This window comes from Monopterus albus, unplaced genomic scaffold (genome assembly GCF_001952655.1).
Source record: "Monopterus albus unplaced genomic scaffold, M_albus_1.0 scaffold61.1, whole genome shotgun sequence".
NCBI lineage: Eukaryota > Metazoa > Chordata > Actinopteri > Synbranchiformes > Synbranchidae > Monopterus > Monopterus albus.
This window is the reverse complement of record NW_018127941.1, coordinates 1015371-1029027: the sequence shown is the minus strand read 5'-3', so window position 1 is coordinate 1029027 and position 13657 is coordinate 1015371. Positions and strand designations below refer to the sequence as shown.

The window sequence follows — 13657 nt, the reverse complement described above, 5'->3', positions numbered from 1 at the left end:
ATGAAACCCTGTGGATGTCGGGAGGCTAGATGTGGGAGCGACGGGAGGTGGAGGGAGGCACGAGGAGGAGGAGATCATTGAGGGCTAAAGATACAGCTGTAGTTACCCGAGAAAGCACAGAACACATGCAAGTTTCAATTTCACTGAAAATACAGTGTAGTTTGGCTGTGAATGTTGATGCGGTGCACCGAAAACCCCAACTAAACCAATTATGTTTACTACTTAAGATTATGAGGAGCGATACTTGCTTTTCAGCAGTAATTCTGGAGCTTGTACAGCTCATTGTTCTACCGGGGAAAAATCAATAAACCCTGAATAAAACAAGAAATTGTAGTTTGAGCTAACAGTATGCTAACGGGTGTATTTGAACCTGACCATTTTAAAGAGCAACCATACACTGCATTACTGCTTTTTGCACTATGTTATAATGTTTATAGGAGGAATTATTTTCCAATTGTATTGTCTTTCCCCTCAAAACTTTATCTGATTGCAACTGATTGGATGAAACTGAATAAAAAAGAAATGCTCCGCAAAGAAAATCAACTTCAGCAAGTGCTGAGAAGAAAAGAGGGTTCGATCAAACAAGGGACAATAAAAGACAATCAACACCCTGAACAAGTAGAAAAGCACTAGTAAAAATGTGAAATGCACTGACAGGATGTACAAAAACTAAGAAATATGCGAAAATATAGGTAACACTGCACATTGATTGGGATCGGGAAGTCACATGTGCAACAAATGATGCTGGTGATTACAGTATCATCAGGGAAGCAGAGATTGTTTAAAGGGAAACTTTAAATCATCATCTCTTAAATCACCACCTGCCTTATGATCCTGGATGCTGTTGATGGCTTCGCCTCATAGGAGGTGCTGTTACTGTTTGTCTCATAGTGTCTTAAATAAAAACATGCTCTGCAAAACATCACTGGACTTCTGAAATTCACTTCATTTGAAGTGGTGGATATCTCTGAATCATAATTATTGTCATTTTCTCTCTTGTTTATGAGGGGTTGGACATTCTAAATCTGGACATTCAATCCTCGACAGAATGAACTTCGTCATCATCTCCTCACTGCATCACAGCGCAAACCTGACTGACTGACTGACACGTTCCATCAGGCAGACTTATGGAAGCTCATGTAAAAACAAATAAAGAAATAAAATCAGTGTGATCTCATTTTAAGAATTGTCTACAGGTGGGCAAAACATCATCCAAGTATTTTATGAAGAGCCTGCATTCAGCTGTCAAAGCAGAGCTGATATACGCTCAAAGTGATGCAAATATCAGTAGTATGGTAAGCAGGGTTGTTATAAATTGTAATGGGCTGTCAGCCTGCAGCTGGCAGTTTCAGCCTGTGCTAAATTAAAATGATGTGCGCCAGCCGGAATCTGAATAGGGCTAAGGGAAAAGATTTGGTCAAGGCTGCCAACTTTTTGTGTTTGGTCTTCCATCCTTGATAGCCATGTTAAAACTGTGTGACTGTAGTAGTTACACTGCTTGATGTGTGGTAATGATATGGATGTCTCACAGAAAAATACAGAACACTTATGGACATTCCTTCTATTCCCATGGGTGTGATTAGTGTCTAAACAGTCTCATCAAGAAATAGGAAGCTCCTCTCTCTCTCTCTCTTACACTGTGGAGAACAATGACTGTGTGTGTTAGGTACAAAATTTAGCTCAGATAGTCTGTGTCTTAGCAGAATGAAGGATTGTTGTTATGTCTAGTTTGCTGGTGTTCCTTGTATTAACTCTGCCTGTACAGCTCTGAAATTTCATATTGTCTTGGTTATATAATCGAAAATCAGCAGTGGAGCATGACGACTGTCTGGCATGCTGCCATGGGAGAACAAGCCATCTGAGCTGCCTGTTGTGCTCATGCTAATGCATTTTACTTCTGATTGGCATAGCAGACTGCAAACTAAACACACTGTGCCCAAAATGTCACTGATGTGGCAGGGACAAGCTGTGGTAGAATATAAGAATATGAGGAGACATGTGTCTTGTGAAGTGTTTGTTTACAGTCATTTTTCTCTATTGCAGATGTAGCCACATTTGTTTCTCCAAGATGTTACATCTAAAAGTATTGGCAGGGGTGACAAACACGTGAAGAAAGAATATGAACCTGTCTTACACTATTTGACACAAGCATGAGAAAGACCATAATGGAGTTTCCCTGTTTCTGCAGAGTCTCAGGAGGTCAGAGTGTCTGTATGGCCTCCAGGGTCAAACATCTACCTTGGTGAGTACATATTGCTGCAGTGCACAGTTAAGTCACACTCCACTTCTGTAAAGAGCTACCAGTGGTACAGGTCCAAACCAAACCCCAGGCACCTGGTCACTGGTAACAGCTACTTCATCACTGAGGTAACGCGGGAGGACACAGACAAGTACTGGTGCCAAGATGAGTGCTGGGACAACAAGATCATAGTCGCCCAGCCAGTTACGCTCAGTGTATCAGGTGAGCAGTAGCTACAGCCTCTGCAGCATGGCATCAGGTTTCTCCTGCACAGAACAGCACACACAAGTGGAACATTGTGTAGTTCAGGACTGACACAGCAATATATTAGTTTGACCTCAAAGTTTAAAACAGAAGACATCATATTTATCTATTCTCTAACATGGTTAATACTAATTGTCAGAAGTCATGTTCTTTTCAATCATGTTTAGAATTTTTTTTATGATCTGTGCTGTGTTTACGAACTGAAGGAATATACTGTATTCTCAGTATTCGTGGAATTAATTCATTGAACATGAATGGCTGTACCAAATTTCATGGCAAACTATATGTAAGTAACAAAAGCCTGTTGTTTAAGGTGGAAAGGGCATTACATCCTCTGAGACAAACCTTTGCAGCATTCACTCTACAATACCTGATAGGTTGCTGTGCTGCTTCTGGTGAGTGAGTGTCAGAGTACATGGTGATCTTCATCTTTTTTATTCTCCATTGCTGCAGTGAAGACAGTTGTTGCAGTAATATAAACATATAGTGGTGTGATGATTGTAATGTATTTTCTCAGGATATGTAGTTACATCAGTAATAGTCCCATGAGATCATTACACATATAAAATAGCCCGTGCTTTTACAATAATCAGCTGCACTGAAACATAAATACAGAGCCATTTGTAAAACTAGGAAAGTGCAACAGTTTGAAAAACGCACACCTCTGATTCTGCTTTACTCCCTCTGTCTCTTTCTCTTTGTCTATGATTCTCCTCTAGAGCTGCCCCAGCCCTCACTGACTGACTCCCAGCACCAGACAGATGTTCAGTGGGGGGCATTTCACAGTGCAGTGCCCTGCTTCTGAGACTAAATCCTCAGGCTGGACATTGGTGCATTTTTGTCCAGACTGGTGTGAAACCAATACTTACAGTTTTTCCACTTTGGGTGGAGTAATAAAGAGGGCTACTGAGAATGCAACACAGGAAGATAAAGGCCTGTACACAGGTACCACGGGGAGCGCAGGCTTCACTGACCACTATTCGTCACTAGGGGATGCTGTTAGTGCAAATAAGTCTGATGCATTTGTCTTCATAGCTGCCAGCAGAAGCAGTGGACTGTACTGGTGTGACGATGCCGAGGGCCGCAGCAACGCAGTCACCATCACAGTAAGCTGTGAGTCTTGTGTAACATTGATGTTAAAGACAGTGGTTGAAGAAGAAATTACCAAAGAAAGCAAAACGTGGTTCAGACAGAGAAAGTGTTGCTCCACAATGTATCAAAAATCACAGACTGAAGGTTCAAATATGATGTATGAGTGAAAACAAATGAGATAACAAGGGCTGAGGCATTCATCATATCTACCATCTTTGTCCCACAGATGGCAACATCATCTTGAAGACTTCTGCTTTCCCTGTATTTAAGGGGGATAAATTGGTCTTGTTTTGTCAGTACCAGACAGGCAACTGCAATAAAACAACCTTCTTTAAAGGAGAAATCCACACTTCCAGTTCTTCCAGTTCAGATGGAGTAATAAAAAGGACTATTGAGAATGTGACACAGAAAGATGAAGGCCTCTACAAGTGTGTGTCCCAGGACAGAAAGATGGAGAGTCCAGAGAGCTGGTTATCAGTGAGAGCTGACCAAGGTCTGCTCTCACAAGGTCTCCAGTGCCTGTCTCGGCAGCAATCCCCAAACTCGGTGGTGGACACCGGAAGTAAGGGATGCCGTCAAGCTGAAGAAGGAGACCTTTCGAGCCTGGTTGTATCGTGGGACCCCGGAGGCAGCTGAGGGGTACTGGCAGGCCAAGCGGACTGCAGCCGGGTGGTTGTGGAGGCAAAAACTCAGGTCTGGGAAGAGTTCGCTGAAGCCATGGAGAGGGACTATCAGTTGGCCTTAAAGAAATTCTGGCAAACCAAAACTGTTTACAGTGGAGGTGGGCAGCTGTTGACCTCAACTGGGGACATCGTCGGGTGGTGGAAGGAATACTTCGAGGATCTCATCAACCCCAGCGTCACGTCTTCCGATGAGGAAGCAGAGACCGGGGGCTCGGAGGTGGACTTGTCCATCACCCAACCTGAAGTCACAGAGGTAATCACTTTTTTAGGCATATCACTGTATTTGCATTAGGCACAACAGTCACAATGCACAAGTAGTGTAAATATCACCAAGGTCCTTTCAGTAGTTAGCAACCAGTAATTATTAAAATGTGCAAACTTGTCACTGATGTGGATTGTCTCATTCTTTTTGAACAAAATTTTAGTATTTTATTATGAACTAATGGTATATATAGCACACAAATATACTTGTATGTAAATATTATGTACATAATGTATAGTTATACTTTACATTTTTAATATCTTTTTTTTATATCTTAAAAAACCTGTGACCCCCTGTAGAGCAAACTGACCTCAGCATGCATGAAACAAAGACTATATAAGTGAGAACCTACAGTATTGTCAGGGTTCTGTCCTACTGCTTCCTGTTTCAGGGTCTTATTTTGTTGCCACTTCCTGATCTAGGTTCATCTCTGTTATGGACTCTTTATTGTAATCAGTGCTCATTGCCTACACCTGTTTTCACCCCTTTATTAGCAGCCTTCTCCCACCAGTAACCTGCCATATCGTTCTTGACTCTGTGCAGACTTTCCTTGCTTTAGTGATTCATGTTATAGACCCCGGATTGTTTCCTGACCACCGATTTCTGCCTAGCTATCCTCAATGTTGTATGTTTATTTTGTGTACTGACTACTGGACCGGCTTCTTTGCTCTCCCATTTTGGATCCATTGGCTGTGTTCGTTTGCCAGTATTGACTCTGGACTGTTGTGTGGCTTGGATTATGGTTTCTGGACTGTCACTTTGTATTTTCTGAGTGAGTGCATTAAAAGTGATATTATTTACTCTATCTCGCCTGGCTTTATATTTGAGTTCATGATTAACATTGTGGGTAGCTGTACTGGCCAACCCTGACACAGTATAAGTGCTGAAGCTGTCAACTGTCTAAAAGTGTGTTTAGCAGAGGTGCAAAGTACATATTTATTACACACACACAAATCTAAAGGGAATATTACGAGCAGTTTTCAGGTGATTTTTTTTTTAACTAGTGTCCACTTTTTGAATCATGCCATTTCTTTTCTTCTTTGTGTGACAGCTATGATGTAGGTTCTGGTATGCCTTTGTTACTGATCCTGACACATTCAATATTTGTTCTCTTCATCAAGCTCTTCAAAGTGGATCATTGTTGGCCAGTTTGCAAACAGGATGCACCAGCAGTGGCGTTTCCTGCAACCAAGCGAGGACGTGACAGAGGTGCAGTGGGACCTGTCCTGGATAGAGATGTCCAATCTGTTGGATAAGCAGTCATACCCTGGCCCTTGAAGGATCACTCTCACCTGAAGCATATACAGTAGAAAGTACAAACAACATGACTGTGCAACCATGTCACACTGCGTGTCTGTCAGCCTGAAGGTTTGGCTCTTATGTAGAAGGGGGTTGAGACTTTTGACATGTCTGTGACCAGGGGCCCATTGATCACCCACTGTCTGCTGTGCTGAATGTAGAGATTACTTCTGGGGAGTGGCAAACTACGAGCCTAATATCAAATATTAACTCTGCATACATACAGCATTTACATAAGTCTATTCCACTTGGCTGCCTGAAAGACAGGTTCATAATTTCACAATCCATTGAATGCTAATTTAGGCTGTGGATTTAAAATGATGCCATTTTCTACAGAGACCCAAAACCATTATGTGTCTGTCAGAATAATTATGGTGGCATCTTTGGATATATTACATTTTTGTAATTAAATGAAGTATATTTATGTAAAATACACACAGATTCATTGTATCTTTGTTTTTGATTTAATTCATTCCAAAGTGCTAGCAACCATTTGATTTAGACTAGTTTTTCCACTTTGTATTGCCATGGGGCTGCAAAGGAACCTGATTAGAATGGATTTTTTCCCCTCCACTTTCTTTTTATTATGGTAAGCTGCAAATTTAGGATGGAAACAAATGCATTCATTCTGGTATGGTTCAATATGTTGGTTGTGTCAGTGAGCACAATTCTTTATCTATGAGGACTTTACTGGAGAAACTGAGCAGATTTAATTAGCTCTGTCAGCAAGTGACTATGGTCCCTTAGACTCACTCTGTCAGTGTTTAGAGCAAGTAAATATCTGGATGCAATCAAATTTCCTTCAGGTAAATAAAGACAAGAATTAAGTTATTGCTTTTGGCAAAAAAGGAAAGATTGAAAGTTATTGCTCAGCTTGAATCCAGAGCTGCAGTTAGAAATCTTGGGGTCGTAATTGACTCAGACCTAAGCCTCATCAGTCACATAAAGGCCAAAACTAAATGAGCTTTTTATCATCTTAAACAGAAAGATCCAGAGGTTTCATGTCGAGACAAAGTTTAAGAAATTCATTCATGCCTTCATCTCCAGCAGGCTGGACTATTGTGGCAGCCTTTTTTTCTGGTCTTCCCAAAAAGACCGTTAGACAACTTCAGCTCAGTCAGAACACTGCTGCCAGAGTTTTAACCAGAACCAGGACTGAGCACATCACTCTTGCTCTTAAATCCCTACACTGACTATCAGTTATGTACAACTTTAAAGTGCTAGGTTATTAAGTAAATCACTCAGTAGTCTCGGTCCAAGATACAGTTCTGATCTCCTTGAAGAACCTCAGGTAGGAACCAAACAGGGTGAAGCTGCTTTTAGCTTCTATGCTCCACACAGGTAGAACCAACTTAAATGTGTCCTAACTAAACATTGGTATGCTGTTTTCCCTGCATAGACTGGTAGGGTGTTCACATGTTCAAACAAGTTAAACGTTCATGTGAGTAAAACCAGTTAGGCAACATTTTTAGACCAACAAAAGATAAGCTGCTGCAAGATGTGTTGTTTCATTACACTCAGTCTAAGCAGTACAGACTGGCAGGAAAGTATTCTTGATAACTTCTCTTTCTTTTTTTTTTACCTGGCATAGACCTCATCCACTCTGACCTCTGGAAAGCAGTGGGTTGTGTCCAGTTGGTCATAACTCAGCCATGAAAAAATAAAAGACCAGACAAAATGGAAAACAATTTTGGTGAGTTAATCATCAAGTACTCTTGAAGATAAATGGGCAGCTAGATGAATGTCTTTTGAGATATCTTACAGCTTAAATGAGTTCTTAGAAACTAGGACTTCATATCCTGTATATTTTTTCTAAATATGTTGTATATCACTGAGAGGGCAGCACGGTGGCGCAATGATTAGCGCTGTTGCCTCACAACAAGAATGTTCCAGGTTCAGGGCAGAGTTTGCTTGTTTTCCCTGCGCTCGCATAGGTTCTCTTTGGGTTCCTCCCATAGTCCAAAGACATGTAGGTTAGGTTGATTGGCGACTCTAAATAGCCCACATTAGTGTGTATATACAGTGCCTTGCGAAAGTATTCGGCCCCCTTGAACTTTGCGACCTTTTGCCACATTTCAGGCTTCAAACATAAAGATATAAAACTGTAATTTTTTGTGAAGAATCAACAACAAGTGGGACACAATCATGAAGTGGAACGAAATTTATTGGATATTTCAAACGTTTTTAACAAATAAAAAACTGAAAAATTGGCCGTGCAAAATTATTCAGCCCCGAGAAGTTTAAAGCCGGATTTGGATACAAAAAGATTTCCCAAGCTTTAAACATCCCAAGGAGCACTGTGCAAGCGATAATATTGAAATGGAAGGAGTATCAGACCACTGCAAATCTACCAAGACCTGGCCGTCCCTCTAAACTTTCAGCTCATACAAGGAGAAGACTGATCAGAGATGCAGCCAAGAGGCCCATGATCACTCTGGATGAACTGCAGAGATCTACAGCTGAGGTGGGAGACTCTGTCCATAGGACAACAATCAGTCGTATACTGCACAAATCTGGCCTTTATGGAAGAGTGGCAAGAAGAAAGCCATTTCTTAAAGATATCCATAAAAAGTGTCGTTTAAAGTTTGCCACAAGCCACCTGGGAGACGCACCAAACATGTGGAAGAAGGTGCTCTGGTCAGATGAAACCAAAATCGAACTTTTTGGCAACAATGCAAAACATTATGTTTGTCGTAAAAGCAACACAGCTCATCACCCTGAACACACCATCCCCACTGTCAACCATGGTGGTGGCAGCATCATGGTTTGGGCCTGCTTTTCTTCAGCAGGGACAGGGAAGATGGTTAAAATTGATGGGAAGATGGATGGAGCCAAATACAGGACTATTCTGGAAGGAAACCTGATGGAGTCTGCAAAAGACCTGAGTACTGGGACGGAGATTTGTCTTCCAACAAGACAATGATCCAAGACATAAAGCAAAATCTACAATGGAATGGTTCACAAATACACATATCCAGGTGTTAGAATGGCCAAGTCAAAGTCCAGACCTCAATCCAATCGAGAATCTTTGGAAAGAACTGAAAACTGCTGTTCACAAACGCTCTCCATCCAACCTCACTGAGCTCGAGCTGTTTTGCAAGGAGGAATGGGCAAATATTTCAGTCTCTCGATGTGCAAAACTGATAGAGACATACCCCAAGTGACTTACAGCTGTAATCGCAGCAAAAGGTGGCGCTACAAAGTATTAACTTAAGGGGGCTGAATAATTTTGCACGGCCAATTTTTCAGTTTTTTATTTGTTAAAAAAGTTTGAAATATCCAATAAATTTCGTTCCACTTCATGATTGTGTCCCACTTGTTGTTGATTCTTCACAACAACTTACAGTTTTATATCTTTATGTTTGAAGCCTGAAATGTGGCAAAAGGTCGCAAAGTTCAAGGGGGCCGAATACTTTCGCAAGGCACTGTACACATATACACACACCCCAGTTTGGGTTGCGTCAGGAAGGGCACCTGGTGTAAAACGTGTGCCAAATGTACACATGCGAACAGTGATTTGCTGTGGCAACAGCCAAATGTGGAGGTAGTTGTATATCTCTGAGAATACTTTAAATGATGTTTAGTGCCACATGCAGATCTGTAAAATCAGCTGGTTCAAGTGACATTCAATGTGCAAATAACATTTACTTGATGTATTAAGTCAGTTCATGTAAAAAAAAAGAAAAAGAAAACAGGTAGTCTTGGTAGGCAGAATGTGAAACACAATGTGACCTGCACACAGATGGAAAAAAAACCCAGCCTGACCTGATTCTTGGTGTCTGCTGAGAAGTCACGTCTGATTTGCTTCAGGTTAGGAACCACCCTCTTATGGTAAATTCACCCACTAGTTCTTGTAAATAAAAACAGCTATGCTTCCAATGCAAATGTCCTTAAAAATGGCTGCTTTTGTGAACTATAGCATATTGTTGTTGACAGTTTTACTCTATGGTAACTTCTAAGGTTTTAGTTTTTGATGTAGTTGAAGTTTGCAGTATTTTCATATGTGTGCATGTTTTTAAATCAGGTTGACAAAATATTATTGTAATATTTGTAATAATATTATGTAATGTAGTTTAATATAATACAGTACCTCAATAAAGTGCATCCTCTAAACACACAGCTGAACCACTTTAAACCAAGAAAATAGTTCACAGCAAAAACAACGCAAACTATTACATTGTTGCATTGCATCACTAAGTCTTTCACTGTTGTCTACTCACTCATTGCATTTCCTTTTACCACAACTCGCACAGCACAAGTGACAACGGGAAGTCATGAATCATCTCAGCTGATTTTGTTCTTTTTCCTTATAGCTTCATTTCATTTTGCCTCAAAATGATTTGTTTCCATTCAGGGCCATTCTAAAAATGCATCATTGTGTGGGTTTCATCCCACCTTGTTGTTCTTCAAACTGTCTCTCAAATGAAAGGGCTTAAAGTCAAAAGTAACTCTTTCACAAAACCTGTGAGGAGAAACCTGACAAAATGTATTATCATCAAGGCAAAGTTATTGAAAACATGACATTCTGGTAGAACCTATTCTTTATTTTTGTGTTTCTGGTCCAGAAAACAACTGTCAACTCAACTCAATCAACTCTTCAGGGGGAAAAGACAGCAGCACCCTGCCTGAGGTCAGACTCGTCCTCATTGGTGAGAGATGGTGTGGCAAGAGTTTATCAGGAAACACCATACTGAGAAAGAAGAGGTTTGAGTGTGGCCGAACCAGAACAACTCAGTGTGAAGTGAGACATGAAGTGGTGGATGGCAGGAAGTTCATTGTGGTCGATGCTCCTGGATGGAGCACGTCTCACTCCCTCCCAGAGATCCCAGAGGGAGAAAAGCAAAGGTTTAAGCTCAACGCCTCCAAATGTCCGCCCGGACCACATGTTTTTCTTCTTGTTATCCCAATAGATATCGCTTTCTCAGAAGTGCAGAGGAGGACTGTGGAGGACCACATGAAGCTTCTGGGAAACCAAGTGTGGAGATACACCTTGGTGCTGTTCACCTGTGAGGATTTTCTTGAGGGGAAAACAATAGAGCAGCACATTGATAGTGAGGGAGACGCACTCAAGTGGTTAATAGAAAGATGCAGCAACAGGTATCATGTGTTTAATAACAAAGAAAAAAACAACTCATCTCAGGTCACACTGCTGCTGGAGAAGATAGATGAAATGGTGTGGAACAACAGCAACAGTTACTACAAGATCGACGAACAGACATTTAACGTCATCAAAGAAAAGCAACAGGAAGTGGCTGAAAGGGCGGAAATGAGAAGGAGGAATGCTGAGAAACAGAGACAGCAAATGAAAACACTTATTCAAGGTGAGTGTGACATTGGGCGCACTAAAAAAACAACGTCCTGTATTAAATGCTCACGTATTGTTGTCCAGGGATTAAAGGGATAATCTGACATTTTGGGAAATGTGCCTTATTTGTTTATTTGCCAAAAGTTATATGAGAAGATTGATACTTCTCTCATGTCTGCTCTGTAAATATGAAGTTATTTAAAACTTGGTGGATAATAATTTGAAAGTCTATATTACACAAGCCAGGCAGTGTCCTCCAGGTGGAGCTCTGGGCTTATACGTACATCACTCAAGAGAAGAACCTGAAAACTCTTTCAGTCCCAGGATTCTTGCTGCTCTCTTCAGATAGACAATTTTATGTGGTTGGTGAAGGTCATTTCCCTCAGCTTCCCTAAAGGTATTTCAAATTACGAGTTGCTTTTACAGAAGCTCTGCTGAGCCAGGTTTCCCTGAATCTCAACGTGTGCTAGAGCAGTGGTCCCCAACCCCCGGGCCGCGGACCGGTACCGGTCCGTGGATCAATTGGTACCGGGCCGCACAAGAAATCATTAATTATTTCCGTTTTATTTATTATCTGAGTCTGAACGATCTTTTATTTTGAAAAATGACCGCATTCTCTCGGTTACATCTCGGTCACTTGAGCGCCAAAACTGGCTTACTTGTGCGACATATTCAGCCTGCTCAATGAACTCAATCTGTCACTTCAGGGGAAAATGACAACTGTCTTCAAGTTGACAGATAAAGTAGCTGCATTTAAAGCCAAACTGGATTTGTGGGGACGGCGCGTCAACAGAGGCATTTTGGACATGTTTCAAACATTAGCGGGGATTTGGGGTGACACTGAGCCTGAGTCTTCATTCTCCCAGCTGGTGCACGATCACATGTCTTTGCTTTTAAAAGAGTTCGAGCGCTACTTCCCAACCACAAAGGACCCACGAACCCCCCCCGGGCCGCGGTAAAATTGTCAAGCGTTGACCGGTCCGCAGTGATAAAAAGGTTGGGGACCACTGTGCTAGAGCATGAGCAAGAGCCCAACTATGCCTCATGCTTGACCTTTGTTACTTAATCACTTCCCATAACATGTCAGGGGCGGTGTGTAAAGCTGCTGATAATGTTGAGGGTGAACTCAATTATAAGGCCAGACAAGTAAAAGCAGAACACTGTTTCTTTAATAAGAGCACCGGTCACAATAAATCTCTATACAATGCAGGAGTCTGATACAACAGAGTGTACTTGAAACCAGATGGTTGTTCCAACCAGGAAGTGCGACTAAAGCACAGTCTCAAAAGTTACAACACGTAACCCTCTCAGGTCGATATTTCCAGTTCAGGGTCAGAACCAGCAAATTCACAAATCCAAGGTATCCACAAGAAGAATGGTCAGTAAGGGAAGTCCATAAGTCGATGCACAGAATACAAACAGAATCAGAAGGGTTAAGCAGGAACCTGGTGTCACAAGACAATCCGGGGTCCGAACTGGAATAACAGGTACAAGAAAAACACTGGAAAGTCTGAACATGAGATAGAACAATCTGGCAGCTTACCTGGCGGGAGGAAGTTGACTATAAAGGGGCCTTGACAGGTGCAAATAATTACCACTGATTAGTGTAAAGAATCCGTAGCTGAAATAAGACCTTAACAGGAAGTGGTATCAGAATGAAACCATGTTACAGGAAGCAGAAGAGGTAGAATCATGACATAACATTACTTTTATCATATCTGTTTTTTGCTCCTCTCCTAATTTCTCTCCTAACGTTGTGGGTCTCCAGGTTCTGAAGTCCCACACACTACATTAGTACAAAGACTGTAAGAGGGGGACACAGGTAGCCTCTATCAGCTCTTCTAAAGCTCAGTAATGAACATTTTATATCTCATGAATTTAATTAGTTCAAACACAGAGTTGTTGAAAAGTTTGACACTGACCAGTGACTCCTTGGAGTGTCCACTGGCTGCAAGACTACTGGTCAAGAAATAATCCAGTACACAATCCCCTGTAAAACAAGCTTTTACATTTCAACTGTTGGGCAAACCATAGTATAACATGTTAAATAGTGAGCATTCAAGTGTCGATAGTCTGATTTTGTGACGTTCAGAAAAAAAACAGGCTAGTGGTGTCCCCATTTCCAGTCTTTATGCTAAGCTAATGTAATCATTATGTGTAGCAACAGCTACATACAGTGGGGCGAATAAGTATTTGATACACTGCCGATTTTTCAAGTTTTCCCACTTACAGAGAATGGACAGTTCTTTAATTTTCATCGTAGGTACACCTCAACTGTGAGAGACAGAATCTACAAAAAATTCCAGTAAATCACTGTTAGATTTTTAAATAATTTATTTCCATTTTATTGCATGAAATAAGTATTTGATCACCTACCAACCAGCAAGAATTCTGGCTCTCACAGACCTGTTAGTTTGTCTTTAAGAAGCCCTCCTATCCTCCACTCATTGCCTGTATTAATTGCACCTGTTTGAACTCATTACCTGTATAAAAGACACCTGTCCACACACTCA

At 41.3% G+C, this 13657-nt stretch overlaps 1 protein-coding gene and 1 long non-coding RNA gene across 2 annotated transcripts in view; both read left to right on the top strand.

Annotated features, from left to right (window-relative positions):
- The first annotated feature begins 2397 nt into the window (after positions 1-2397).
- On the top strand, positions 2398-3340 carry LOC109962104 (uncharacterized). Its single transcript, XR_002275208.1, has 3 exons — positions 2398-2461; positions 2817-2898; positions 3223-3340. It is a non-coding gene; the product is annotated as an uncharacterized LOC109962104 (long non-coding RNA).
- Positions 3341-4490: 1150 nt separating this feature from the next.
- Positions 4491-13657, top strand: part of LOC109962018 (GTPase IMAP family member 8-like) — an 11959-nt gene continuing 2792 nt past the window's right edge. The window contains exons 1-4 of the mRNA XM_020603349.1: positions 4491-4531; positions 5662-5853; positions 7431-7532; positions 10405-11160. Of these exons, the coding sequence (XP_020459005.1) occupies positions 7517-7532; positions 10405-11160 (772 nt within the window). The 5' untranslated portion in view covers positions 4491-4531; positions 5662-5853; positions 7431-7516. The remainder of the gene's footprint in view (positions 4532-5661; positions 5854-7430; positions 7533-10404; positions 11161-13657) is intronic.